The sequence below is a fragment of the Oxyura jamaicensis genome, chromosome 2 (assembly GCF_011077185.1).
Source record: "Oxyura jamaicensis isolate SHBP4307 breed ruddy duck chromosome 2, BPBGC_Ojam_1.0, whole genome shotgun sequence".
Taxonomy (NCBI): domain Eukaryota; kingdom Metazoa; phylum Chordata; class Aves; order Anseriformes; family Anatidae; genus Oxyura; species Oxyura jamaicensis.
In genome coordinates, this window is record NC_048894.1 from 132,695,710 (window position 1) to 132,722,084 (window position 26,375).

At 39.1% G+C, this 26,375-nt stretch overlaps 1 protein-coding gene across 3 annotated transcripts; it reads left to right on the forward strand.

The window, feature by feature from the left end:
• Positions 1-5,222: 5,222 nt before the first annotated feature.
• LOC118162457 (Y+L amino acid transporter 2-like) lies at positions 5,223-25,826 on the forward strand. 3 transcript variants are annotated; one of them, XM_035318590.1, is made up of 11 exons: positions 5,223-5,546; positions 5,624-5,718; positions 12,432-12,949; positions 15,980-16,105; positions 18,621-18,765; positions 19,726-19,849; positions 20,684-20,787; positions 21,117-21,213; positions 22,539-22,688; positions 24,370-24,553; positions 25,277-25,826. In XM_035318590.1, exons 3-11 carry the CDS (start codon positions 12,448-12,450, stop codon positions 25,366-25,368), a joined length of 1,524 nt encoding a protein of 507 aa, XP_035174481.1. In that variant the 5' UTR covers positions 5,223-5,546; positions 5,624-5,718; positions 12,432-12,447; the 3' UTR covers positions 25,369-25,826. The 3 variants fall into 3 exon arrangements, with proteins under 3 accessions (XP_035174481.1, XP_035174483.1, XP_035174484.1); XM_035318592.1 differs by lacking the exon at positions 5,624-5,718; XM_035318593.1 differs by lacking the exons at positions 5,223-5,546; positions 5,624-5,718 and adding an exon at positions 6,361-6,570.
• Positions 25,827-26,375: the final 549 nt, after the last annotated feature.

The window sequence follows — 26,375 nt, forward strand, 5'->3', positions numbered from 1 at the left end:
CTAGATAGCAGAGAACAGGTCAATAGTGCAGTGAATGGGTGTGCTTTTTTGTAGAGCTGACCTGATGATGTCTAACAAGAACAGGCTCTGAGGAATGCTACCAGCCTTGCCAGTTGGAATTTGGTGCCAGACCTCCTCGTTTCATTGCACACCACACTCTCAGCCATATTTTCTCATTATTACTAGTGCCCAAAGAAAGATTTGTATCATGCAAGGTAGCAAAATCCTGCTGCTTAGAAAAATCTAAAATCTGATAAGTATTAAGAGTTTTCCTGAATTGCAGTTTTAGTAACTAGAAAAACAGAAGCTTTTTTGTCAGTACCTTTTTTACAAGCTGGTACATTTTGCAACTCATGCAGATTCTACTACTAGCACAATTTGTTACTTTAAATTATTTGTAAGAAAATAAAGGCAGTTCTGTTATGCCAAAAATAAGCCAGAGCACTCATTGTCCTGCCATATAGCTACTGATGTCTCACACATCTACACAGCTGGAGGGGTCAGGGTCTGTACCTCCTTCCCATTTCTCCCTCCCCCATAAAAACTGTATGACTGCCTCCTGCAAATGATTGCAACCTCAGGCTTGGATCAGTGCCACAATGCTTTGCCCCTGCAAAACTCGAGCGTATGAGAGATGCTGTTTCCTAGCCCTCCACACTGCACAGTACATGATAATGTCAGCAGGACTTATTTAAAAATAATATTAAAAAAAAAAAAAAAAGACAGCAACTGTCTCTGTGCAAGCTGGCAGGCTCTGTTCCAAATTTGTGATTTGTGCTCTTGCTTCTTCTTGGTACTGCTGCTGCACCTATGTACTTACTCACCTCTGACATGCTCTGCAGCTCTCCGGCATGCCTGCTGCAGCTTTTCAGTCAGCACCTGGTGGGCTGCTGATTCCCAGGGATCCTGTGTATGGATGGAGCCCTGGAGAACGGATGGGACAGATCCTAAAGCCATTCCAGGTACTGCCAACCAACTGCGTTAGTTGCCTTCCGTCCAATCTTCATAATACAGAGGAAATGTTAGATATGGAAGATGAGGACCCACTGGTAGGACACACAGCTTAGTGAAAAGAGTGTCCTGCTGCTTTCTGAGGTCTCTTTCTGCTTCTGCCCCGTGCCTGTCAGTAGGGAATATGGTTGGAGTCAGTTAATAATAATAATAATGACAGGTCTGGCCTACAGTGTCAGATTCAGGAATGGGGCTGTCATGCTCCTGTAATCACTGTGGGCTGCCCCTCTTCATGTGCAATCACCTGGAGGTGGCACAGCTGCAGAAAAAGTAATTTTCTACCCCCAATCCTAAATATATGTGCAGCTATAGATTTGTGAGTGTTGTTCTGGCCAAAGCTCAGCACTCCAAAGAAGCCCTGAGGCCACTTATTGAGCTGTTTTCCATCTCCCTCCTCTTTCCTTGGACCATGAGCCCTCCTCCCTGAGGAAGTAGGATCCATCAACCGGCCTTCTCCAACTTGTTAAGCATGTGCAGATTTCAAGAGTGAGGTGGAGGAGGGGGCAGCTGCACTCTGCACTAGAGGGATATAGAAGGGTGGTAAGGAGAAAGCTTTGGGGTAGGCGTGGGGAACGGGAGATGAAGTCTGTGTGCCTGAGCCATGCAGGATGTATGTTTGAAGGGTGTATGGAAGTGACAATTAGACATGAAAGTTAATTACTCAAAGTTTGCCTCTCACGATTCTGTTGCTTAATTCCCGTGGTATGAAAGAGGAACAGAGTTTCTGTGCAGCTGGAACACAGCACTGATTTTGACTGCGGCAGCATGTACAGGGCTGGCCCAGGAGTCAGGCACGGTCATGCAGTTGATGCACAGCTTCATCAGGAAGGCCAAGTCTGGTGCATTTGCTACAGTCATGCTCAGTGGGACCCTGGTCTGTGTGTAAAATGGTTGCAAGCACTCAAGAAGACTGCTGTTTGAAAAGCTAGCTGATGTATTTAGTTACACACACACATGCTCTGCCATTAGACAACAGTATTCTGGGTACTCCTTACCTCTTCATTAGCAATTCCTAAGAGAATTGTCAGCTTTCTCATTCCCAAGGAGGAATGCTGACAGTGTTTCAGAACACTACTCTTGCTGACAATCAGAGCTTTCCTCTGAGTTGTAATAGCTCTTGGACAGCCTTTTTGTATGTACATTGGAAAACAAGGAAACATAGGACAAATTATTTTGTACTTCTTACCATTATATTTTATATACCATTTTAGCACCTAGCTATTATATACCATTTTAGCACTTAGCCCTTTACTATTGTAACTGCTTCAACTATCTGCGATCATCTTCAGTTTTCATTCTAATGAACACCTTGTGTTATTAGAATCATAGAATATCCTGAAATGGAAGAGACCCAGAAATGTCATCAAGTCCAACTCCCGGCTCCACACAGGACCACACAAATATCAGACCATGTGTCTGAGACCATTGTCCAAGTGCCTCTTGAACTCCGGCAGCCTCCAAGCTGTGACCACTGCCCTGGGGAGCTTGTTCCAGTGCCTGATTACCTTCTCGATTAAAACCATTTCCTAATGTCCTTTCTGGTTATTTTTTACCATCTTTACTATACTTGTCTTCATTCACAGCACCTAGAATCTGTCTGGTCTTCAAGATGTGCTTAAAAAGAAAAAAAAGAAACACCAAGCTGAGTGGGGCAGTTGATACAACAGAAGGAAGGGGTGCCAAAGGGACCTGGACAAGCTTGAGAAGTGGGCCCACATGAACCTAATGAGGTTCAACAAGTCCAAGTGCAGGGTGCTACACCTTGGTCAGAGCAATCCCAGACATGAGTACAGACTGGGAGAAGAGCATCCCTGCAGAGGAGGACTTGGGGTTCTGGTGGACAAAAAGCTTGACATGAGCCAGCAGTGTGTGCTTGTAGTCTAGAAGGCCAACTGCATCTGGGACTGCATCAACAGAGGGGTGGCCAGCAGGTGGAGGGAGGTGATTTTCCCCCTCTGCTCTGCCCTTGTGAGATGCCACTTGGAGTGCTGCGTCCAGGTCTGGGGCCCCCAGCACAAGAAGAATCTGTTAGAATGGCTCTAGATGAGGGCCACAAAGATAATCAAGGGGCGGGAGCACCTCTCGTACAAAGAAACGGTGAGAGAGCTGGGGATGTTCATCCTAAAGAAGAGAAGGCTCTGGGGAGACCTCACTGTGACCTTTCCATACTTTAAGGAGTCTTATAAAAAAGATGGGAGAAGGACTATTACTCAAGTAGATAATGATATGACAAGAGGGAATGGTCTTAAACTAAAAGAGGGGAGATTTAGACTAGACAATAGAAGGAAATTCTTTACTGTGAGGTTGGTGAGGCACTGGAGCAGGCTGCCCAGAGAAGCTGTGGATGCCCCATCCCTGGAAGTGTTCAAGGCCAGGCCAGATGGGGCCTTGAGCAACCTGATCTAGTGAGTGGCATCCCTGCCTATGGCAGGGGGGTGGGAGTTGGATATCTTTAGGGTCCCTTCCAAGCTGGGCCATCCTGTGATTCTATGATCTGATTCTTACCAGCCACAGAGTTTGCTGATCCTCGTGTTCCTTGCTGATCTTCATGTTCTGCTCCCATGCCTTGAGGTAACATGGTTGGCAGAGCTCTGGGCGCTATTCTCTGTCCTGTATGAACGTTATATAAAGATCTGGTTTTACCAAGTCAACACAAATATTGGCCAGATGTTGCTTTGTTAATTGCAGCTAATGGCAGAGGACATTCAGCATCATCTTTTCAATTGGGGTTAACTGTAAGTGCATCTGTTGTAGACAAGGGCTGTGGGGATCTATGCTGCCTGAAACACCAATGTGCTTGGTGGGAATAGGAGGAAGGGGACAGAGGTAGGAAATAGGAGGAAGAAGAGGAGTTGGCAGTGGCTTGGCTGTACTGTTAGCCGCGTCAGGGCAGTGGTATGAATGAAGAGGGCTCTAGAAATAGCTGGAGTGCTCTTGCTTGCAGTGCAGAGTATAAAAAGCCTTCCTGAGCAGAAATAGAAGTGTAAGCAAGAAACCAGAAAGCCTTCCTGAGCAGAAATAGAAGTGTAAGCAAGAAACCAGAGGATGTTACAGCCTTTTCAGGCAAGTATACTTCCCTTTGCTGCTCCACAAGCAACTGGGTATATGCGTAGCTACAACACAGAGAAGAATTGCTATGTGCAGTAAATTGGAATGAGGGGAATCCTCAGTGCTGAAGGACTCGTCATAGTCTGCTTGGCTGTAAAAATTAGTAAGAAAAATGTTATAAAGAAGTGACTGAGACTTCCTTTATGTTATCTATCACTTACTTAAAATGCAAGGTAAGGGTAACCCTCCTTAGCAAAGGACCTAGAATTTGTGTTCACAGAGGAAATGTTCAAGAAAGAAATGTTTTTCATGCAGGTTGCATGCTTAGTGATTGCTCAATGCTGATCTGTGTGTTGTTACTCTAAATTTGTGTGAAATCTCAAATACGACATAACCATTAGGGTCAGGCCAATAATAATACGGGAAGCATTAATGAAGAAGACATTTTGTTTCATGTTCCAACATGCAGCCTCTACTGAACTAAAGCAGTGGACTGAAGCTGGATCAAGGGGTGGGTATATGAACAATGTAAAGGTGCTCGCCAGCTCTAAGAGGGGGCAAATGCCTGATGACAGAGGTCCTCAGCACAGCACACACAAACCAGTCCAGTGCCCAAACTGAGAAACATGACAAATTCAAGTTCAAATTTCAGAGTGAAAGTAACTATGCATTTTTGAAAATGGGATTGCAGACCTGCTTTTTAGGCTATAGTCTCTTAACATTGCCCAGATGGGAGCCAAAAAAATTTCAGATGACAGGGGCTCTGGTTAAAGAATGTGGCACTTGGCCTCTCGTCTCTCCCAGCAGAGAATAACATGCCTGCAAAACAGTTCTGTTGCCAAAATGTGTTTTGATATATTATAATGTACATAACCACAAGCTTGCAGGCAGCTGAAGTTGTGCAGTCTTTCCATGCAGGCTGAGAGAGATTTCAGGGATAAATAACTTCTTCATAGATAAAAATAAAATAACTTAGAGGCTGTTTAGTCAAAATACTTATCATGTACCTGCGTTTAATAGTGTTTAAAAAAAAATAAAAAAATCAGCCATTTCCATGTAAACATTAACTGCAGGCCTCTCTCAGTCTGTCTCAGAAAGCATGTTTTTACAAGATGTTACTTTAAAAGGAAGAAATAGGAGGAGCACTGACCTAGGATAGCAAGGTTTGGGTTGTTAGTATTTTTCCTTTGTGTCACTGTGGGTTACAGAATGGAACGTGCAACACGATGCAGCCCTCCTGCTCGTTTTCCAGTCGGATTACCGAGGCCGACTGGAGGGATATCTGTGTTTGAATTCAATTAGTTCACTTTTCTCTCTGGATTAGTAGCCCATTCTGATTAAGTCCTGTTATTTGGTGCTTCAACTCAGTCCAGCAACTGAAGACTCTTGATCTGCCGGATCAGCTCCTTCCAAATGCCCTTTGACACACGAATACAAATCCATGCCTTACTATTGGTCTAGTTGTTCATGGAAAACAAAAATTCCAGGTTAGTGTTCTTGCATTCATTAACTATATGATCTGCCCAGAAGACTTTATTTTCTGAGGTTTTACTTATTTCGGTAGATACTGAGCTGCATATCGTACTGGCTCCTTTTTTCCAAAAGTACTTCAAAGGGAGGGCAATATATTGTTTCAGAAGACAAAGGTGAATATATTGGGTAAGTTGTTTCTGTCTTTACTTATTTTTTTATCTTTTTTAAAAGCTTATTTAATTTAAATAAGATCTTTACACCAGATCAGCATGTTTTGTGTATCATGCATATTGTCAGAAATTATTACAGAAATTTTACAGAAAGTCCACAGATACATAACTTTATGGTTAAGAAAAGTAATGGAGGTATTAAATAATTTAATAATGAATAGAATTAAAGAAAATATAACAAAAATTGCACTGGTAAACATTAAGTTTTTTGAAATGAAGTAATACCTAGGTTTTTCAATTAGCTCCTCTGAATATCCTTCTATTTTGCCAACTCATCCAACAAGAATAAATGTATTCTTTGTGCACGGTGTTAGAAACAAGTCTCATCGTGCCTTTCAGACTTAACAGGAGGGAATTAGACTGCATTCACTTACTGCTAATGTCTGGCAAACTGTTGTTCTTGTCTTCAGTGGCACGTGGATGAAGGGGTTTTGTTTTTATTTGGGTTGGTTGGTTGGTTTTTCACTTTCCTTGTTGTCTTATTTCTGTCACAACTTTCTAAGGAATAGAGAGCAGCTGATCTGCAAACTGTCTTCTGCCTGCTAATGACCTCAGTTGAGGTTGTTTGGAGAAACCACGTTCCAGGAGAGTCTGGGATCTTCTTTCTTGAAAGCTCTCATTGATTTTAGTGTTCATGTAATACTGTAATAAAAATAGCAGCTCAAGGCTAAACTGAGAGTGAGAGAAGAGGCTATTCATACTAGGAATAACTACGCTGTCCTGGTGAAACAGATGTGTGCTTATGTAGAGCAGCGGTAGGCAGTCCCTATTCAATTACAGTAGCCTCTCTGCTGAAGGAAGCAAACGTGTAAGATGCCGCTTTCTCTTTTCACCTCTCTCTTAGATTTGGACTAGAGTAGCTTCTCTCTCAAATATCCTCCATGCCTTGCTTTGGGGTGGGAGTGGAGTACTGGGGGTGGAGCAGGTTCCTCATCTGGGAAAATCAGCCTCTGAGTACACTAATGTGGCTGGAGCAATTGAAGCATTAATTCATCAAATATTTTTATAAACATAAAATTTAAAAACCAAAAGGAAAGCTGATCGTTTCCTACTGAGTGGGATATTTTCTTCAGAGGAGATCAAAGTGGATTATTTTTTCTATTGCTGTTTTATTTCATGCTGTTACTTTGTAATGCATAATGTTGTTTTGTTTGCTTCATCTTCTCTCACTCTGGAAAATGTTCGACAGTATTATTTATCATGAATACTCCCTTTAAGATTTGCTGAAGTTCATGCCTAGGAACAGTGTTTTAAAGTTTGATCCACACATTTTTGGTCATGATGAAAATTTAGGCTCATCTGATTTCATTCCATGGAAGCTATTAATATAAAGGCATATGTTGTGGGTTTTTTTGTTTGTTTGTTTATTTGATTGGTTATTTTTATAATATATTTTGTATTTTTTATGTTGTTTTGTTTTGTTTTCTTCATTTTTGATCATTCTACTACATACAGGAAAAAAATAGCCAGAGTGTACTTGAAGAAGACACTGGGACTTCTCACGATTTTTTTTAAATGTCTTTCTACACATATATGGGCTTATAATGCAGACATATTTAAAATATTCTAGATTTTGTTTTTAGATATCTTCAACGTCATTCATTATCTAACTGAAACTGGTAAAAAAAAAATTTCCAGTTTTATTGCCTGGCTTGAGTTTGCTATGTTTATTGATAGTATAAAAGACTTTCATTATTGAAAAATTACATGGCATTAGATAATCAAGTAATTAATAGACCATGAAGTTATTTGAAATAACATTAAGTAGTAAATTTGATGCCTGGCATGTTTCCAGCATCACTGATAGGATATGACCTTCTAAATCCCCTCCTTTTGTAAGGGAATCTGTTAAGGGGAACTATGTTGGCCTTCGAAAGAGATCCTCTAAGCTATCTACTAGTATTTCTTGAACTAAAAGCCGGGAATTTCAAAGCAGCATAATGAACAGAAGCAGCTCAGTCTCTCAGGAAGTCTCTGTGAGCAGTCCTTTAGACGTCACATTTCCATAACCTCTGACCAAGCCTTGCTTAATCATTTGGCAAAGGTTAATTACCCCTCAAGAAGGAGGCATTCGTTCATTAGGCTGTAGATCCCTGAAGGATGGGGAAGTGTTTGAGAAAATCTTACCCTGCCAAACCAGTCCTGAGCTAATTTATGGAAGAATTGGCTTTAGTTCAGCTTTGGTTCTCAGCTATTAGTTAGCTGTCCCTTCTTTCTTCACTTTTACAAGACTTCTGGTGGTGACTTGAGGGGAAAAAAAAGAAGAGAAAAAAAAGGAAAAAAAAAAAAAAAGAAAAAAAAAGAAAAAAAAAGCTGTTGAGAATTACCCCTTTATGATATCATTTTTCTTAACTTCCCAGCTGACAGTTGCTCTCGGACATGGTCCTGGGCAAGCAGCTCTGGGTAGCCCCACTTGAGCAGGGGGGTTGGACCAAGTGGCCTCCAGAGGCCCCTGCCAACCTTAACCCTTCTGTGATTCTGTACAGTACAGCTGGGAGGTAAACAAGAGATTGCAAACAATTCAGGACCATCATGCCTATCTATGCTCAAGGCTTTTTGCTTTTTCTCCAAGGGTAAAATTTTCTTCAATTTGCCCCTAAGAAAGAACGGGACCTGCATTCAAACAGGTTTTTGGAGTTCTGTGGTGGAGATCATTTGCTAGCACAAGGCAGAGGCAAGTGTTTGCAGCTGTTTCACTTGCCTGCTGAAGCCTCTGAGGCACATCAGCATGTTCATACCTGTCTAAGCCTCTGATTTCCACAGTCCATGGGGGCCCACAGAGCAGGGACTTCCCTTCGTGCCATGAAGATTTTATGTCCTGCGTTTCAGATGTCAAACACAAGAGTGACTGAAATACCTGTACATATATGTTTGATGTCATAAAGTTTTCTTATTGCAATAAAGTTAGTCTTTGCACTTTCAGCCATGTTAAAGAGGAATGTCAGAATGGAAAGAACCTCCCTTTTTTAATTACTGCATAAATTAAATCTCAGGATGGTACTCTTAGGAAGCCATTCTGATTTCCTGTCTGCTAAAGGATTAACTGTAAGGATTTATTGTCTATTATAATGAAGGTTTTTACAACTGAATATGGCCACCCCATCTAAAGAAGACAACTTGTTACAGCTGTGATGGGTATCCCCATCATGAAAGCCCTCCCAGACATTAGCTAGTACTGGCTTAACTTGTGCCTTGAAATATCACCTACAGGGATGCCTAAGTGACAGTGAACAGAACCGTGTTTGACCAATGAGCCTTAATGTAAGCTTTTCTGCTCAGCAGTTCAAGGCAGAAGCAGTAATGATGGTCCCAAGAGGGGGAGACAACAGGATGAAGAGTACATGACACATGAAGGTGAAGTGACATTAATGATAGTATGGCAGGGCAGAAGACAACACTGTGGGTCAGGGTTGGTAGGAATAAAATAATAGAAGCTATAAATACGGGAGAGGATTAGACCATGGCAATAGACCATGGCACCCCTTCAAATGCTTTTCTCATTCTCTGGATTGTAACAGCAGTAAATTCTTTGCACTTCTGACAGAAGTGTCATAATTCTTTTGCTATTATACAGGAAGATTTGTACAGGAAACTAGTTCCTAATTTTCTTAATATTTTGAAGACTTTGCTGGGAACTACTATGAGTCCTAAGTAAAACCTTGGTTGTTAAAGGAAGACGTAGTCCTAAAGAAAGAGGGGAAAACTTCAATATCATGACCCCACTGAATGAGACCAGTGCCCTGTCAAAGCTAGTGGGAATACTGTGACTTGGAGCAGGGAGGGAGCAAGGCTCCCCAAAAGGCTTTGTCCTTAGGGAGCTACTTTCTTGCAGATTTTCAGCTGACAAAAATTGGGGAACTCAAGCACAGTAAAGTCACACCTCTTTGTTATGGAAACTGAATCTCTTATCCTTTGATAATAGCTGTTGCTATTTGTGAACTTAACTCAGTGTCTGGTTAAAAGTTTTGCTAATGTGGCATTTCTCAAAGTACAGAAGTTTGAACTGTTTCTTGTTCCAATTTTTTTCTTTCAAAATGTTTTTATCCAAGGTCACTTATTTATGAAAGAAATATTTCCCTACGCAGCTCTGGTTACACATTTTTAGAGATCTGAAATAATCTTTTGCTAACACAAGAGAAGAAAAATATGCAGAACATTGTTACTGAAAAAAAATAATTTAATCTTTAACTAAGCATCAAAGTTCAGGTTTGATATCATGCACACAAGTTACCTGTGCTACTGACAACCTATCAATTGCATTATGTGTCTTACTTTACAGGCAAACAACTTTATCTCAATTATTAATGAGGCTTCATTTCAGGAAAACAGATAGCCACTGGTTTGATCACTCTACTTGCATAGCTCCACGTTCAGATCATCTCAGGAGCAGCTGCATTTTAAATTCTGACTCCCTTTGAGCTGTGCCCACACTTGTGCATTTTGGCTCTGACCCAGAGCTGTGAATGACCCAGTAAAAAAATGTATATATAAAGCCCAGATCAGGCAGAAAAAGCACAAGGTTATTTTATACCAAGTCTGCTGCCAAATAGTGGATTTTGAGAGTTAAACCAAACACTGCCTGAAGTTCCAGTGTGTTGCTGTCCTGATGGGCTGTCCAGACAGCTGCAGTCACAGGACAGGGCTCCTGCCAACATCTTGTGTAGCCATGGAGAACAGAAACAGAGACAGGAGCTTCTGGAAATATTACCTCTCCTCTCCTTTCATCTTTCCTCTCCTCTCCTTCATTTTCCCTCTTTTTTTTTTTTTTTCCCCACCATCAGAAAATCTGTGTCAGAGGTAAGAAACAGGGTATGCTCACTAGGAATTTTAAGGGAGACACATGACTGGTGTATTTGATGTCTGAAAATTCTCCCCCAGACCAAGGTGATGTTTTTTATTCTTCGAGGGACTAATTGAAAAGTCAAAGGAGTCACCTGTGTGTGAAGAAAAGGTCAGCACAGGGTGGAAGACTCAGCTGTCACGCTTGAACACCTATGGCAAAAATTAATATTTAATTTTACTTCATTGTTCCCCCAGTGCTTCTGCAGTTAGAGAATTACATTTGGGATGAGGCAAGCATTTAATCTTTAAAGAGAGTTTGACATCTTTTAATCTTTAATCCTCATCAGGCCTCATTAGTTATTTGATCAACTGGGAGACTGAGTTCATAGAATCACAGAATGGCTTGGGTTGGAAGGGACCTCAAAGATATATTCAAATATATATCAGATATATATCCAGATAAATATTCAAATGTGGTGACAATCAAGGTCAGGGATGCCACCCACTAGAGCAGGTTGCCCAGGGCCTCATCCTACCTGGTCTTGAACACCTCCAGGGATGGGGCAAAGGAGTTGCACCCCAAAAAAAAGCTATAAAGGAATACATCAATATAAATTATTCAGGGCTGCTAAAACAGACATATGTTACAAAGGAAAGCAAATTTTTCAGGAGGTTTAGGATTATTTTATTTAATGGGTATTGATCCACATTTTAACAACATATTTGCAATCAAATGTTTTCAGCCAGTGTCATGTGAAGAGTTTTGTTCTGCACTACACACACAGCTTTGCTTTCTCTCCTAGGATTTTGAGGAAGTTTTCTTTGGAAGTGCTTCGGAGTGAGGGAGAGGAAAGGAGGGAGAAATTAATTTCTCTTGAGACAGGCACCAAAAAAAAGTCATTGTTCTAGGCAAGCATTGGTATGAGTAAGCCTGACCCAAGAATGGGTGTAGTCAAGGGACAATCACTGCCATCCAGGCAGCTACATTTCCCTTCCCCACCCCATCCCTCACCACCACAGCCCCTGAGGGGTGTGATGTGTGCATGAGGCTGATTTATCTCTGCAGCTACACAGTTGGGTAGTTTTCCCCAGCTCCTGCTGTATTTGGATCTTGCCCTGGGAGCAGTGGTGCTGGAAGCTCTCACAAACATGTTATATTGGGCTCCCTTGTATGAAAGTGTTCCAGGAACAGGGTGTTCAAAATTCAATCCCTGTGCATGTGAGTGGCTTTCGCCCAGAAGTCAAGTGAGGTTAATAACTAAACAAGATGCATTATTCACTGCAGCTGTAACCTCATCTCTTGGAACAAACAGCTAAAGCTCTTTTCCTCATCCTCATATTAACATTAACCACCTGAAGCTGGAGCTTTTCTTTTTCTTTTTCCTGTGTTCTTCAGTAGATAATTTTCAGATGTATATGATTTGATTAAAATATATATGAATTATGAAACAAAGTTCTTCCTGGGATATCAGCATAATTTAGGGAGAGGTAGTGTCCCCCTGTGTGGAACACTTCAGTTCTATTAGAGCATGGTTCCAGGGGAAGAGTGTCTCTTTCTTCCCTAAGATTACTTCAGTAGCATCATGTAGACCTACAAGTCAAGACAGGTGACAAAGGTGAACTCAGAGTTCAATTTCAGGAATGTGAAATGAAGAAAGGAAAGTTACAGGGTCTGTGACCAAGGACAGTGACCTCTCTTTCGTCCATTAAAAATGTACGCAAGGGTGAAAGGTAAGAAGATCCACTACTATGTGGTTCCTGGACTACAAGATGAAAGCAGGCAAAACAATTGTTCTTTGTACCATTTGTGCCTTGTACAGTAATTATCTTACTCATGTCTTTGATGCCACATGCTTTACAAAAGATGTCCTCTCCTCTTGTTTCCAGGTAATGGTAGTTGAAGATGCCGGCACCCTGGCGAATATGCTGCAATAAAAAATCCAAATCCAAGACTGGAAAAGCTGAAATGGACGATATGGCAGACACAAGTGATAAAATGCAGATGAAAAAAGAAATTACATTACTAAATGGAGTCTCTTTAATTGTCGGGAACATGATTGGCTCTGGGATATTTGTATCTCCCAGAGGTGTTTTAATGTACAGTGCTTCCTATGGACTCTCTCTAATCATCTGGGCTCTTGGTGGAATGTTTTCACTGTTTGGAGCTTTGTGTTATGCTGAATTGGGAACATCCATTGTGAAATCTGGAGCCAGCTATGCCTACATCCTGGAAGCATTTGGTGCCTTTGTGGCCTTCATCAGACTGTGGTCTTCTTTGCTAATTATCGAACCAACAACTCAGGCAGTGATAGCAATCACATTTGCTAACTATATTGTTCAACCAATTTTTCCTCATTGTGAACCACCGTATGATGCAGTCAGGTTGATTGCAGCTGCTTGTATTTGTAAGTAAAGTTATGACTGCTAGAAAATAAGGATTATAATTGTATGTGCCCAGAGAGAGATACTTTTCTGAATTTTTATTCCTTTACCTTTCATGAAAGTCAATTTCCTCTTTGGAATATATTCTGAGGAACTCATATGCTTTTGTTTAAATGTATTTTATTTGGTCTGAGATTATTAGAGGGAAGAGGAGAATTCCAACAAGTTGAGGGAAATTGTGGCTGCTGATTAAACATATCTCTGTGAATCATGAGTCTAATTTGCAGCCCAGATTCTATGTCCTCTCTCCTCTATTTCTTGCAAATCATTTAAGATGAGTAAAGAACTTAAAGTCCATATGAAATTAAAAAATATTCTGCCTAATATGAGTTTTGTCTCAGGAAAAAATGAGCAGCAAGCACATACTCCTCAAAGTTGATTTTGTTAAACACAGGGATAAGTGTTACAAGTCCATCCTCCAGTAGATGGACAGTACTCAAATTCTTTTCCATAAAACTTGTATTTGTCAAGATAGGTCATTCTTCCCTTCCCTTCTCTTCCCTTCCCTTCCCTTCCCTTCCCTTCCCTTCCCTTCCCTTCCCTTCCCTTGCGTGATCTTTTTAAAAATGGCTTAAATTATATAACAACATAAGCTTCAAAAGAGATGGGTAATTTTAGCTGACAATTCTGAAAAGATGTTCTCTCTGTAGCCCCAACTCTCACCAGCACGGTACAGAAGAAGTTCACTTCTGAAGAAGGCTCCATGATATAACTTGAGACCATCGTGGCCACTCCACACTCTAAAAGGCAACTAACCCTTTTCCAAACAAAAACAAAAACAAAAAACTTTTTCAGCTGAAAGTATCTACTTGCACAGGAAAGAGTTACTTATTAGACCAAAATTAGTTTCCCAGTGTTCTACATGCCTCTCATGAAGTCACTTAAGAAAACCAGTCTTCAAATACTGATGTTTCTTTAAGTGATGTTTCTTTAAGCTTTTTTTTTTTTTTTTTTTTTTTTAGCTATTCTTGCTGTAGTCTTCATGTGAATCATCTACGGTATACTCTAGTACCTCTGATTTCCATGAGCTCATGCACCAGGTGTGGCTGGCAGCTGCTGCTTTCTCATACAGAAAATTAGCTGCCTCACCACTGACCAGGCCTGCAACCAGCGTTTTGGGTAGCAGCCCAGATTGCTGGGAAAATTACAGTTTATTATATTGACTGCGATATGCAGAGTCAGATAGCAAGCTTATTACTAGCTTGAACAATATTGGTAAGACTCAGGAGCAGTAGAGTTAGCTGGCACCTCACCAACATAGTGCAGAGAACATTTACATCTGTACATTGTATGATTTACTGGGAATCTTATGGCGAGATCCTGCTGCCTTGAATTTAATGACACTGAAGCACGTAATACACGTCGTGTTACATACGTATGCAGTAAATGTATCCCTTGCAGTGTTTCAAATAGCACTTTATAACATCATGAATAACACATAAATGTTCAGTATTAAAAACTTCAGTCAACACATATTATATTCTTTTTAAGAAATACGTGCTCCAATTTTAGCACTTACTAGTATATATTACTGTATTTTAAAAAGAGAGGTATGTTGTTAAGTTCTTGAAATGAGATTTTTTTTTTAATTGCAGAGCATAAAACATATTTCAATGTCTATGCCACATTTACTCAAGCAAGATTTACAGCAGTCCTTTATTTACAGACAAGTTTAAATTATATTCAGACCTGACGCAGAGCAGGAACAATTATTATATAACCTCTTGGGGATTTTAACACCAGAATAAAAATAAAATTTTGTCCCTATTGCACAATGTTGATATGTTAATAGGGAATAGTGAGGGCAAATCTGGTCCCGATGCCAAAATAGTTAGGTGCTTCATTACTTTACAGCTGGCTGGACACCCAGTCAAATATACAGAGTTGCTCGTGACAATGAAGACAAAAGTCCTATGAGCATCTGCAGTTGGATGCTAATTTCCGTACTATAAAGAAAGTCTTCTAAGTTGTTTTCATTTTAAGCAGTTACAAACCCCTTTTTCTTTCTTTCAGAACTGAAGTGCAGATGATAGGCAGGTCAAAGAAACAGAAGGAAAGACCAAGAAGCCTGCAGGAGAAGAAATACCCCATGCTGATCTGTGCTTGAGAGCAACCTGACCTCTTGTGCTGCATTTTTTTTACTCTTCTCCAGCAGCCACGCTTCCTACATGATATCAAATGCACACCTGTCTCTGTTCTGAGTTCTGGAGTCAGTGGGGATATGAGCTGCCCGTGATGCTGTGTGTGTGCTAGAAGAGCAGGTGGGCACACCAGCAGGCGGGCAGCACTATGGTACACAGTATTTTATCTGCTCTTTGGGTCTAACTTGTGCAGCAAAGTGAATGCGAAGAATATGGCAGGAGGTGGAAAGGAAAACAAGTTGACACCACCCAATCTCTGCAACCAAACTTCTCAATTATTTCCATTAGATTCTGTCAAAATTAATGCTTGAGATAACTCTGGAAGTAGTTCTATAACCTTCAGACCTGGGGTCAAACATGAGTGGCTCAGCTCCCAGTCCATGAGCACAGTGACAGCACACTGACACAGCTCAGCTCAGTGTCCTGCAAAGAGCATCCAAAATCCTTGGTGCAGAAATTGTCCTTACTCTGTATGCAACTACAGCTTGAATCAGCAAGGGGAACTTCAGTGCAAAAAATGGATATAAAGAAATCACATCTACATGTGAGCAACTCTGTTGACTTTAAGAAAATTTAAAGGTTTAAAGATTATTTAAAAGGAACAGAAGTTATCCTAAAATTCAAAATCAGGTGTTTTTTTTTCATACCTATTGTCATGGAGTAGGCATCACAGGTATTTCATCCATCTTCATAAATCCAGGTGATCCTGAAATGGTGAAATTTGATTCTGTTGTATTTCTTGAAAGAAAGGTACTCTCTGGAAAGAAGCATTTGAAATACTTACTGTATTTGAAGCATTTGAAATAGCCAAACATACTGTGCTCCTCTCTTGCATATTACATTTCTCTACAGGTTCCTTAACATTTATTAATTGTGTGAATGTGAAGTGGGGAACCCGTGTACAAGATGTTTTCACATATGCGAAAGTTATGGCTCTTATCTTGGTGATAGCTGTTGGCCTTTACAAAATTGGTAAAGGTAAGAATGTTTTTCATTTACTTGAATTCTTAAAAATGAACCATATATGAATTTCAAAATCCATGCAGGAAGATCAGACTCTGTAAGACTTGCAAACAAAGTATTATTTATTCTGAAAAAGTTGTCTGTCATAGGAAGGTTAGAGGAATTTCATGGCTCACTAAGCACTGGTGGTTTAATTCTTCTTCTTTACTTATTGTGGCAAACCAGCGCACACCAAGTTCTGAATTGCTCAGGCTACATAGCAGATAGAAGCTGAATTAACGTCAGTTTGGTGTTAAACAGGTTAAAGTTAGTCTAACTGTCTCTGTGTCATGCTAGTTAAAATTAGCAGACTGGTGTTGCTCCTTTTCCTGGGGCACCGCAGCATGGCAGATATCAGAGGAAGAAGGAACTTGCTCTTTTCTTCAGCTACAGGAATGAGCCCCTGGTCAGTGGTGAGAGGGTGTGCTCATTCCTAGAAACAGGGGACAAAACTGTAATACTGCGCTCCTGTGAATCACTGCGGTATCGTAAGGCATCACAGGATGGATGAGCCATCTTTTATGAGCAGTAACTAGGCTGAACTGTATTTACATAACAGCAAAATGAACGTTTATTCCAGTGCTACTTCTGGTCTTTGTGTATGACAACAGATTTGATTTTATTAGTTTGGGCTCTGGTACAATGAAGTCTCTTCCAACTTCAGCTCTGTTGCTTAGTTACTAAGGTTTCTTTTTCATTTGCCTTTCCCATGAAATCCCTAAATAGCCATTGTATCTTTATTCAGTTAAAATAGAGATGTTTTTCTCTCTTTGCTTTAGGAATTGTCTTTTTCTTCTGCAGAAACTAGCTTGTAAAACCTAACAAGAGTGATTGTTTTCCTGTATTTTCTGGCCTTCTCCTTTCTTGGCTCCAGTTATTATACTGTAAAGCTACACCAGACTTAAAGGGAAGGGTTTTGGTTGCTTGGTTGGTTTTGTTTGTTTGTTTCTTTAGCCATAGTGGTGCATGTCAGTTGCCATTGATTTGTACAAGCTTAAAGAAAACTAAATAAATGAACGTAGTCCTAAGGTTGGTTCCTTTACATTGTTACCTGGGGTCAGGAGGGAAAAAGGCAGAGAGGAAGACATCTTGCAAGGAGTGCAAAATGCTGAGGGCTTGTAATAGTGGTAAAGGTCTCATCTTTACTCTGTCTGAACAGAACCAAGCACTTAAATACAGCAAGGACTGGGAGGAGAAATGATCTAGACTTCTGGAGGAAGTTGTGATCAGGTCAATGCCCTCTTTTAAACTCAACAGCTGCTTCAGTCTGTGATGCCATGATTCAGTGGAAAGAACAATTGTCACATTTTAGCCTTGCCATACTCCTTCTAACATGCTCAGATATGCCCCCCCTCCCCTTTTTTTAAAAATTAAAAATTAAAAAAATAAACAAAAAAAAACCATTGTGAATATATCTGATTTTGAGTAAGTGCTCTCTAGAAAGAGTTTCTTAATCCTACTGGATTTTTCCTTTTTTTTTTGTTCCCTCCTACCATTTTCTTCAGCCACATTGCTGAAGTGTGTGTGGATCATATAGGCTCACCTATTCTTGCGGTCTCCAGAGAAGAAAACTTTATTGTGAATGTGAAAGACTGCTATTTACTGTTCTTCAAAGATTGCATTGCTTTTGTGGTATCAGTATATTCCTTAGTTTAACCACATGATGAAGTTGCTTCATTTTATAGCAAAGGCCTTACTTTCTTCCCTAATAGAGGTTTCAGTGTATTTCTGTCTTCCTTAATACCTAAACCCACTTCCATTTATGTTAGATAGTTCGCTTTCCTCTGCAGATTCAGACAGGCCTTTCTTCCTCTTTTCAGGACTGCAGTGAAGATTCATGCAGTTTCATGAACATTTCTTCTATTTTGCTGCTTTATGCAGGTTGTTGTCTCATCTGATTGAACTAAACTAGAGGATAATTGTGAAAGGAAAGGTTTTCCTGTGTCTTCCCTTAATTTTAGGGAACAGCTTTGTGGGAGAGAGCATCCTACTGAGAATGGTGTCCCAAGAAGTTCTCACTCCATTGGTCACCAATTCCTCTGGTGACAATAAAGGCATGATTAGGGGAGGAGGAAATGTGAAACAGATTCAGGAATTGAAATTGGGTTTCCCAACCATTTCTCCCTGGCTGAGAGGGCGTAATGCCACTTCAGCACGTCACTCTCCTTTGGTAGGCTAGGGGTCGGTGCCAGGCAGGGGAAGCTGTGAGTTCTGGTAGAATTTCACAAGTGACGTCCAAATAACAAACATGGGAAAACATGTTCTGCTGTCTCCCTGTTAGAGTTGCTGTCTGAATGTCTGTATTCCTCTCCTATCTGTCAAGTAAAAATGCAACTTTTAGGTATAGTAACAAAACCAGGATGGAATGGGTTAAAACCATTTGGTTGCGTTAAAATAAATTTGGGAGGGCAGGTGAGACATTTAGTGTGGTGTCCTTCTAGGTCATAACCTTTGATGTGTAATAGGCAATTGGTATCTGCTCTTTGTACAGGAGAAACAGAAAACCTGAGAGCTCCCTTCGAGGGCTCAGCAACAAACCCGGGAATGATCGCGCTGGCTCTGTACTCTGCCCTCTTTTCCTACTCGGGGTGGGACACCCTGAATTATGTCACCGAGGAAATGCAGAATCCTGAGAGGTAAATGCATGTTCTGCTTTCAGAGCACAGGAAAGTGTTCTGCTAAGGCAGGCAATGGCAGGACAAGCTGCTTTCTATTTGTTTCTGATGGAAGTTATTCCAACCCTTTTCTCCACAAAAACTCTAATTTCCAAAAGTACTAATAAGTGTGTCTCACTTGTGGATTATTGCCATCCTTCACCCATTGTATCACACTAATAAATCATTTTCCTACACATACATATTTTATACCTTACACTTTGGGCCATAATTTTTAAAGCAGGAGGAGATTAAATCTCTGCTAAAAGCAGAGAAAAGTGTGGGTCCACCCAGCCTTCTAAAATCCCCCACTTTTTCTCAGTCAGACAAAATAATTACTTTATTTTCCAGGACTGCTTTTGCCACCAATAGACTATTTTCCAGGACTGCTTTTGCCACCAGTAAGACTATGTCAAGTTTATAACTGTTTTATCATGTGAAATTCAGCTTAACTGTTTATGGGCAAAATGTTTAATTTTGCTAAAAATGAAATGTTAACCAAGAAATGAAAAAAGTCCACAGTAGCACTGGAAATGCCATCTGCTCCTCTGTGTAGGGATGTCCACCCCACTGATATAGTCCACCTTGTTTTGAGACATGCAAAGGTAATGAGTCAGGAAAAAATACTATGATCAATAAAATACCGAAGAGTATTAATCTCGTTGCTTAAGTGCTCTGTTATACTGCTTTATAATTTATAGTTTACAGCTACAAAGGCACTATTTTTTCTCTAAAACTTGTGACAGACCCACAAGCAGCCAGCTAAGCTGCTTATGGAATTGTTCTACACATGGCTGCACTTTATTTTGTAACCTCATGATTAGAAAATATTGGATTGCACAAAAGTGATGGAGGTACATGTTTAGAAATGTTTGAATTTGGGAACAATCTTCTATTTAAATTTAAAGGACATAGAATAATTTTGCCATTTTCCTTTTGCAGGAATTTACCTCTCTCTATTGCAATTTCCATGCCTATTGTGACTATTATTTACTTGATGACAAATATAGCGTATTATGTAGTGCTCGACATGTCAGCTCTCCTCACAAGTGATGCAGTGGCTGTTGTAAGTTCAATAAAATGATAAAAACAAAAGTTACTGTATATAAGTAAGTTCTACCCTGTGGAAGAATCTTAGGTAGCATACTTAGCAAAACAATTGAAATGTTTCCATGATGATGATTTTTCCTTTGTTTTGTTTTATTTTATTTTATTTTATTTTATTTGTGTATTTATTTTATTTGTATTTATTTTATTTTCTCATACATTAGAAGTTGCACATGAAGTTCATATCCAATAAATCTGCTCTTTTAAAATCCTATTTTATGTTTTTTAAATCCTGAACCTAACAGTACTTCACTATAGAAGATGCTTTCATTGCTCTCATTAAAGTCAAGCAGAGAAAGAGCTATGGGAAATCTGGGCAATTTAAGAACAAGGATTTGGCTGTTGGTTTTGTTTTGTTTTGTTTTGTTTTGCTATCATTCTAATGTACACTGGGTGATTTTGAGTGCTGTAAGACTGAAACAATATTTTCAACACAAAAATATGCAGTGAAATGCTTTTTTTTTCAAACCTTTCCAATATTTTATACAAAATTACAATTATAAATCATGGATTAATGAAACCAGGATTTGTCAGAGTACATTGTAATCAGTACATCTTCATCTCATTAACTTGCTCTCTGCTTATTTTTTAATCCCTTTTTTAATTTACCTGTCATATTTTTTTAATATTGATTATTTTTTTCAGTTTCTAATTCTCAAAGTCATTGCAGCGTTAGAGAAAAGCAATGGCTATGACACTATATTAGGGCTGGTGTGTTCTCATGAGGGTTTCCCAGGATTGTCTATATGTTTAATGTAATGGGCCTCACTATTGTTTTCTTTTTCCATTGCAGACATTTGGCAGTGAAACCCTTAGTTATGCTAAGTGGATAATTCCTATAGCTGTGGCCATGTCCTGCTACAGCGGGTTAAACTCTTCAATAATTGCAGCATCTAGGTATGAAATATAAGATGTATTTAAAATAATTGAAAATGAATCATTTGTTATTAATCTACATTATTTACTACTACATTGTAAAAGTGACTTTTTTTGACATGGTGAATTGCTCATTTACACTGGAAGGATTGTTATGATCTGGCATGTTATCTCATGCCAGCAGCTGGTGATCAGCACCAGCTGATAAACTAAAGGCACAGGAGAAAAAAGCAGCATTTACAGTAGAGTAATGAAATAATTAATGTTGTCTTTGTCAAAAAGCAATAAAATATTCCTCGGATGTCTGCGTTGTGTGTGTGTGTGTGTGTGCGCTTGTTGTTTGTTTTTAGGCTTTTTTACGTTGGAGCCAGAGAAGGACACCTCCCGGACAGTCTGAGCTTGATTCACATAAAGTGTTTCACACCAGTCCCTGCTCTTCTCTTTAATGTAAGTGAAAGCCTGGCCTGGTGCCTGGCGTGGTTTGCTGGGGATGCAGCCCTGGGGATGCAACCCTGGGGATCGCTCCTCCACCTCCCTGCTCCACGCTGCCTTCTCCTGAGGTGGATGGGGAATTCATCCTCGAATGGTCAAGATTTTTAAAACTCATTGAGAGTAGAGGTGGGGAGGTGTTACTTTGTCTGGTGGATTTTCTTCAGTGGAAAGAGAATTGCCTGATTCACATGTATGTGCACTCTGTAAAAGTAGTCAGAATTAACAACAGAAGCACTACTTAGAGATTGGCTCTTTGTAACATGTAAACAGGAGTTAAGTCTTTATGTGCGTATTCAGAGTGTCCATGGGAAAAGAAAATGACAGGAAGATCTCTCAGACCCTCCAGTAGAATGATTTTCTAGGGCTGTAGTTATAACACTTGGCTAAAGCATTTAAATTTGAATACATATGGTTGGATGACTATATATGTATTTACATTTCCCTCCTCTTACTATAAAAATAAATCTTGTGACACAAAAGTGAGGGAGTGTAGCACACAGAATTAGTGCAAATGATTTTAATAAGTAATGCATAAACCTAATAGATCAAAATAAGGGGAAGGATATGTGCAAGCAGAGAAAGTGGAACCATTCAAGTGTGTTTCATTGTTTTTTATTTAAACGTGTATTTTATTTGGTATCTCCCCTTGCCTTGTGTTACGTACAGTATCTTACTGGTCCTGTTTGACATCAGATAATTTATTAATAGTTATTGTCTCATTAAGGATACTCCTATTGGTCAAATTCTATTTGCATTAGTACCATGAGCTGTGTACTCCCTTAGTAGACCACCCTTTTTCCCAGTGGATTTTTTTTTTCTGTGCATCAAAAGAAGACTGTATACTTCTGTTCCTTGTGTTTGTAAAAGTGGGCATTAAATTTCTACTATTTTAGGTTTCATTTTACCCTTGCCATGCAGAATATTTAGCATACCTGCATACCACAGAATTTACTCTAACAGTTTCAATCCATGAGTGCATTGTGAGTGTCTCCAAAAAAGAAGCTAAATTAAAAGCTAGTTTTCAAACTGAAGTCAAGCAGAAGAGCAAAGAAAGCTGTTGCCCACAGAAGGCTTCTTAGCAATCATCTCCATCACCACACAGCTTGGTGTTATCGGCAATCTTGCTGAGGGTGCAATCAGTCCCACTGTCCATGTGGCTGACGAAGAAACTAAACAGCTAAATGTGTTTGAAACAGGATCTTTTACAACTTTACTACCTCTTTATTTTAGATGACGTATTTATTTTCCCATTAAAAATTATTTATTTTTATTATCTCTAGGGCTTAATGACTTTGCTTTATCTCCTCGTGGAAGATGTTTTCCTCCTCATTAACTACTACTGTTTCAACTACTGGCTCTTCGTGGGTCTGTCTATTGCAGGGCTAATATATCTGCGATATACTCAGCCACATAGGCCACGGCCTATTAAAGTAAGTAAATGAGAGGAAATAAGCTGCAACAGCCAGTTAATGCACACGTTTATGTTACCCATACTACCAGAACCGTAATATTAGCTGTTATGTTATAGGTTATTTATTTCAGCTGTAGAAATCCTGTTAGCATACAAGATAAGAAATAAAGGAGCAAAACTTATCTCAGTTTGCACAAGAACATTTGTTCTGGTACTTTGTGAGGTTGAAATGATATTTTCAGTTTCTTTTTTTTCTTTTCATTACAATGTAATCAGTATAAATAGACTAAATAAATATACTTTATATATAATATATATATACTTTATATATATAATATATACTTTATATATATAATAAGTAAATAAATATACTTTTCAGTATAAATAGACTAAATAAATATTTGTGGTTCTTGGCCCATTCTTGGTCCTTTAGGTTTTGTTCACAGAGAACCTCAGTATGTGATGGGGGCTCCAGGGAAGTTCACACTCTTCTCAAACTTACAAGTTCAGCAAGAATCCCTCCAAAGCCCATAAACATCCCAAACTCTGCTCGTGCAGAAGTTCAAAAGCTTGAATAATAGGCATTCAGTCCTCCTGCTGCATAGGTCATAGGCAGTGAAATGCTAGCTTAATAACTACCTGCAGAAAAGTATCTGGCTAACAGGAGAGGGAGCCAGCACAAAAATAAAACGCACAGTTTGTTTCTAGTTTAATCCAGGAACCCAGGGAAGCAGGGATGGGCACCCAAAGCTTTCCCCAGGCACACAAAGCTACATGCTGGCTCCTGTTTCACTGCGCTCTCCTGGTTTCATGACCTGCACCTCAGCCCTGCAGCGATGCAGCAAAGTTATGAAAAATCCAAACATCGCACCTTTTCAAGCCTTTCTAAATATTTCTTCTCTGTTACTCTGTCTTCCTAACCTGCCATGCTGTCTTTACCAGAACTTTTTTTTCTGTTTAAGTGCAATATCCTGATTATAAAAAACATAGTTCAAGCAAAGGAGTTAAGTACGCTAAACACCTACTGCATTTTTAACTTTTATAAGGAAAAAGAAATATTTCTACCAGTAAACTCTCCAGATTTCAGCTAGTATTCAAATGCCATCTTCTGGACTCTTGAGGAGCTTATTACTGCAGCCAGTGAAAAAATATTCTAGTGAAAATGAATTCCATAAAGAAGTTATTGCAATTTCCCTTATTTGTGATATAATTGCTAAGTACCCCAGCAAAATGGTTGTAAATCATCCATTAGGTTTTGTAGAATCAAAATGGTGACTGAAAGCCCAGCTGAGTTTGTTCTATTTCAAATTTACAATTAAAAATTTGTGATTGAATTTAGAGGGAAAATTACCCATTACTTTATTATTAATTTTAAAGTATTGCTTTCAAAGATTTGTCTCGTACTAATGTGGAAGGGAACTGTGCTTGTACAGGTCTGAAAACCCCCAAATGGTCAGATACACAGGCATGTACCAAACAAGAGGCTCTCAGAAGCATGCAGTAGCATAATTGTACTGACTGTAACCATTCAAAAGATATAGACAGCACATAGTAGTCACATAGTCAGTAATTATATTTTTATTATTGACTTGTCTAATTTTAATATGTAAAGCTTGATTTTTTTTTTCCAATAGAATATTTACTGTTTCTTTTATTAATTGTTGATTTTTTTTTTATTTTTTATTTTTTTGTCTCCACAGCTGAACCTCTTCTTCCCTATCATATACTGTTTATGTTCCCTTTTCCTGGTCATAGTTCCTCTCTACAGCGACACAATCAATTCCCTTATTGGCATTGGTATTGCCCTCTCAGGCATTCCTGCATATTATCTGGGAGTCCATCTGCCATTTGAAAAAAGACCTAAATGTCTGCAGTGGCTTTCTGGTAAGCAGTACCATCTTGTCTTAGTCACTGTGCCAGAATCCTGCATGCTTGGTCAGAAGAAATAATATTTTTTCCTAAATTCTTTTTTCCCTATGAAATTTTGCTATGCTGCTCACAGCGTGTCTGAGATCATCTGCTTTTTCACATGGCCCTGAAAACAAAGCTATGCATAAATGTACAAAACAGTCCAGTATGTAGATGTAATATGGCCATTGGTCATGTTGAGCCATTTCAAAATGTTGGCTCAATAACAGCCCTGTAGGATTGTGAAGAATAAATGCATGCAGTCTGATACCTTGGAAGACAGAAATACCAGGACACCATTGTTTCATTTCCTGCTCAAGGAGTGGAACATCTGAGTCAGAAGAGTCAATGCGTTTTACTAAATTATGAAATAATGATTACTGGCCTGAAGACTAGTTTCCACCCCTCAAGTTCAGGCGATCTTGAAAAGCAAAATTTTAATATCTTTATTCATTTTGAACTCAGATGTCAATCTGACAGTTTGATGGAAATATTAGTCCAAATAAGAGAGACTTACTGTATAATTATTTTTTTTTGCATTAATCTATTAATTACATGTGTTTAATACAGTTAATTAATGCTTTTTTTAAAAAAGATTTCCTAATATCTGCGTAGTCCTATCTAATACTTCAAAATCAACATATGCCTCTAAGATATTATAGCTTTGTCTCAGCTACACAGTTTTTTTCTGTGTTACAGTTAAAACGACAAAATGTGTTCAACTGCTCTTCTTCTGTGCGCTGTCAGACCTGGACATAGACATGGAACCTACAGAAGCCAAGAGCAAATAGAGCTGCACCTTGACATTGAGATTTGCACCTTGACACGTCCTGTCTGGAGCATTTTTTATAACCTGAAGTCCTCCCTGTATCCTCAGTTAAACTAAAGCACTAGCAATTGACCTATGCATCAGTTTGATGTCTACTAATTTGTGCTTGTTTTATAAACTACTTGCCATCCTCTGCTTTACAATTTAAAACAAAACAAAACAAAAGTTTGTTAACAGTTATTGAGTAACATTTTGAAACTACAAAGCACCTTATGAACAAATTTTTATCAGTAGATAAGTGTTAAGTATTAGGTTAATTGCAAAAGTGTAAAGAAAAGCATAAAGTCCCATCAGAATCCTAACAAATAAATTGACAAATATAACAAAAATCAAACCAAATATTTGCAAGATTCAAAACCTGAGTTGGGAAGTAGAAACCATAATGTACTTCAAAATAATATCATTAAATTCTTAGTCAAAGTAAAAAATACTGATAGGCATGCTTTGAATCATTGTAGCATTAGCATTAGACTATTATAATGCATAATTCCCAGCATATATAAAGTACCAAATGGAGAAAATGAAAATTTTCAGCCATTTAAGTTTTGTAAGAAATTTTCCTTTGGTGGTATCCCACATTCATTACCCTTTTGCAGAATCAGTATTTTCAACAAACAAATGACAGTGTTGTAACTGAAGTATTTTTGCTTTCTAGCAAAACAACCTACTGTGGAGCACTGTAAGAGACTGAGCTTCAGCTAGAGTATATTTGGGGAAAACACATCCCATAGTGTCCAGTGCTTGCCTACAAGTATCAAGTGTGGCCCCATAAATCATACTATTTTTTTTGCACAGTAGAAATTATTTAAAGAATTCATAAAGTGAAATTAAAAACTACTGCTATTTAGAAAATCCCTTGATCCACTGCCCAACCCTGCAGGCTGATCTATCACAGAGTCACAGAATTGTTGATGTTGGCCTCTGAAAATCTCCTGGTCCATCCCTCTGCTCAAGCAGGGCCACCAAACT

What these genes read in the sequence shown, in the direction of transcription:
- LOC118162457 (XM_035318590.1), top strand. Translation starts at nt 12,448, where the DNA reads ATGCCGGCACCCTGGCGAATATGCTGCAATAAAAAATCCAAATCCAAG. An exon ending in CAAGTGATGCAGTGGCTGTT is followed by an intron (nt 19,850 to 20,683) that starts GTAAGTTCAATA and finishes TTTCCATTGCAG; the next exon opens with ACATTTGGCAGTGAAACCCT. An exon ending in ATGTCTGCAGTGGCTTTCTG is followed by an intron (nt 24,554 to 25,276) that starts GTAAGCAGTACC and finishes TCTGTGTTACAG; the next exon opens with TTAAAACGACAAAATGTGTT.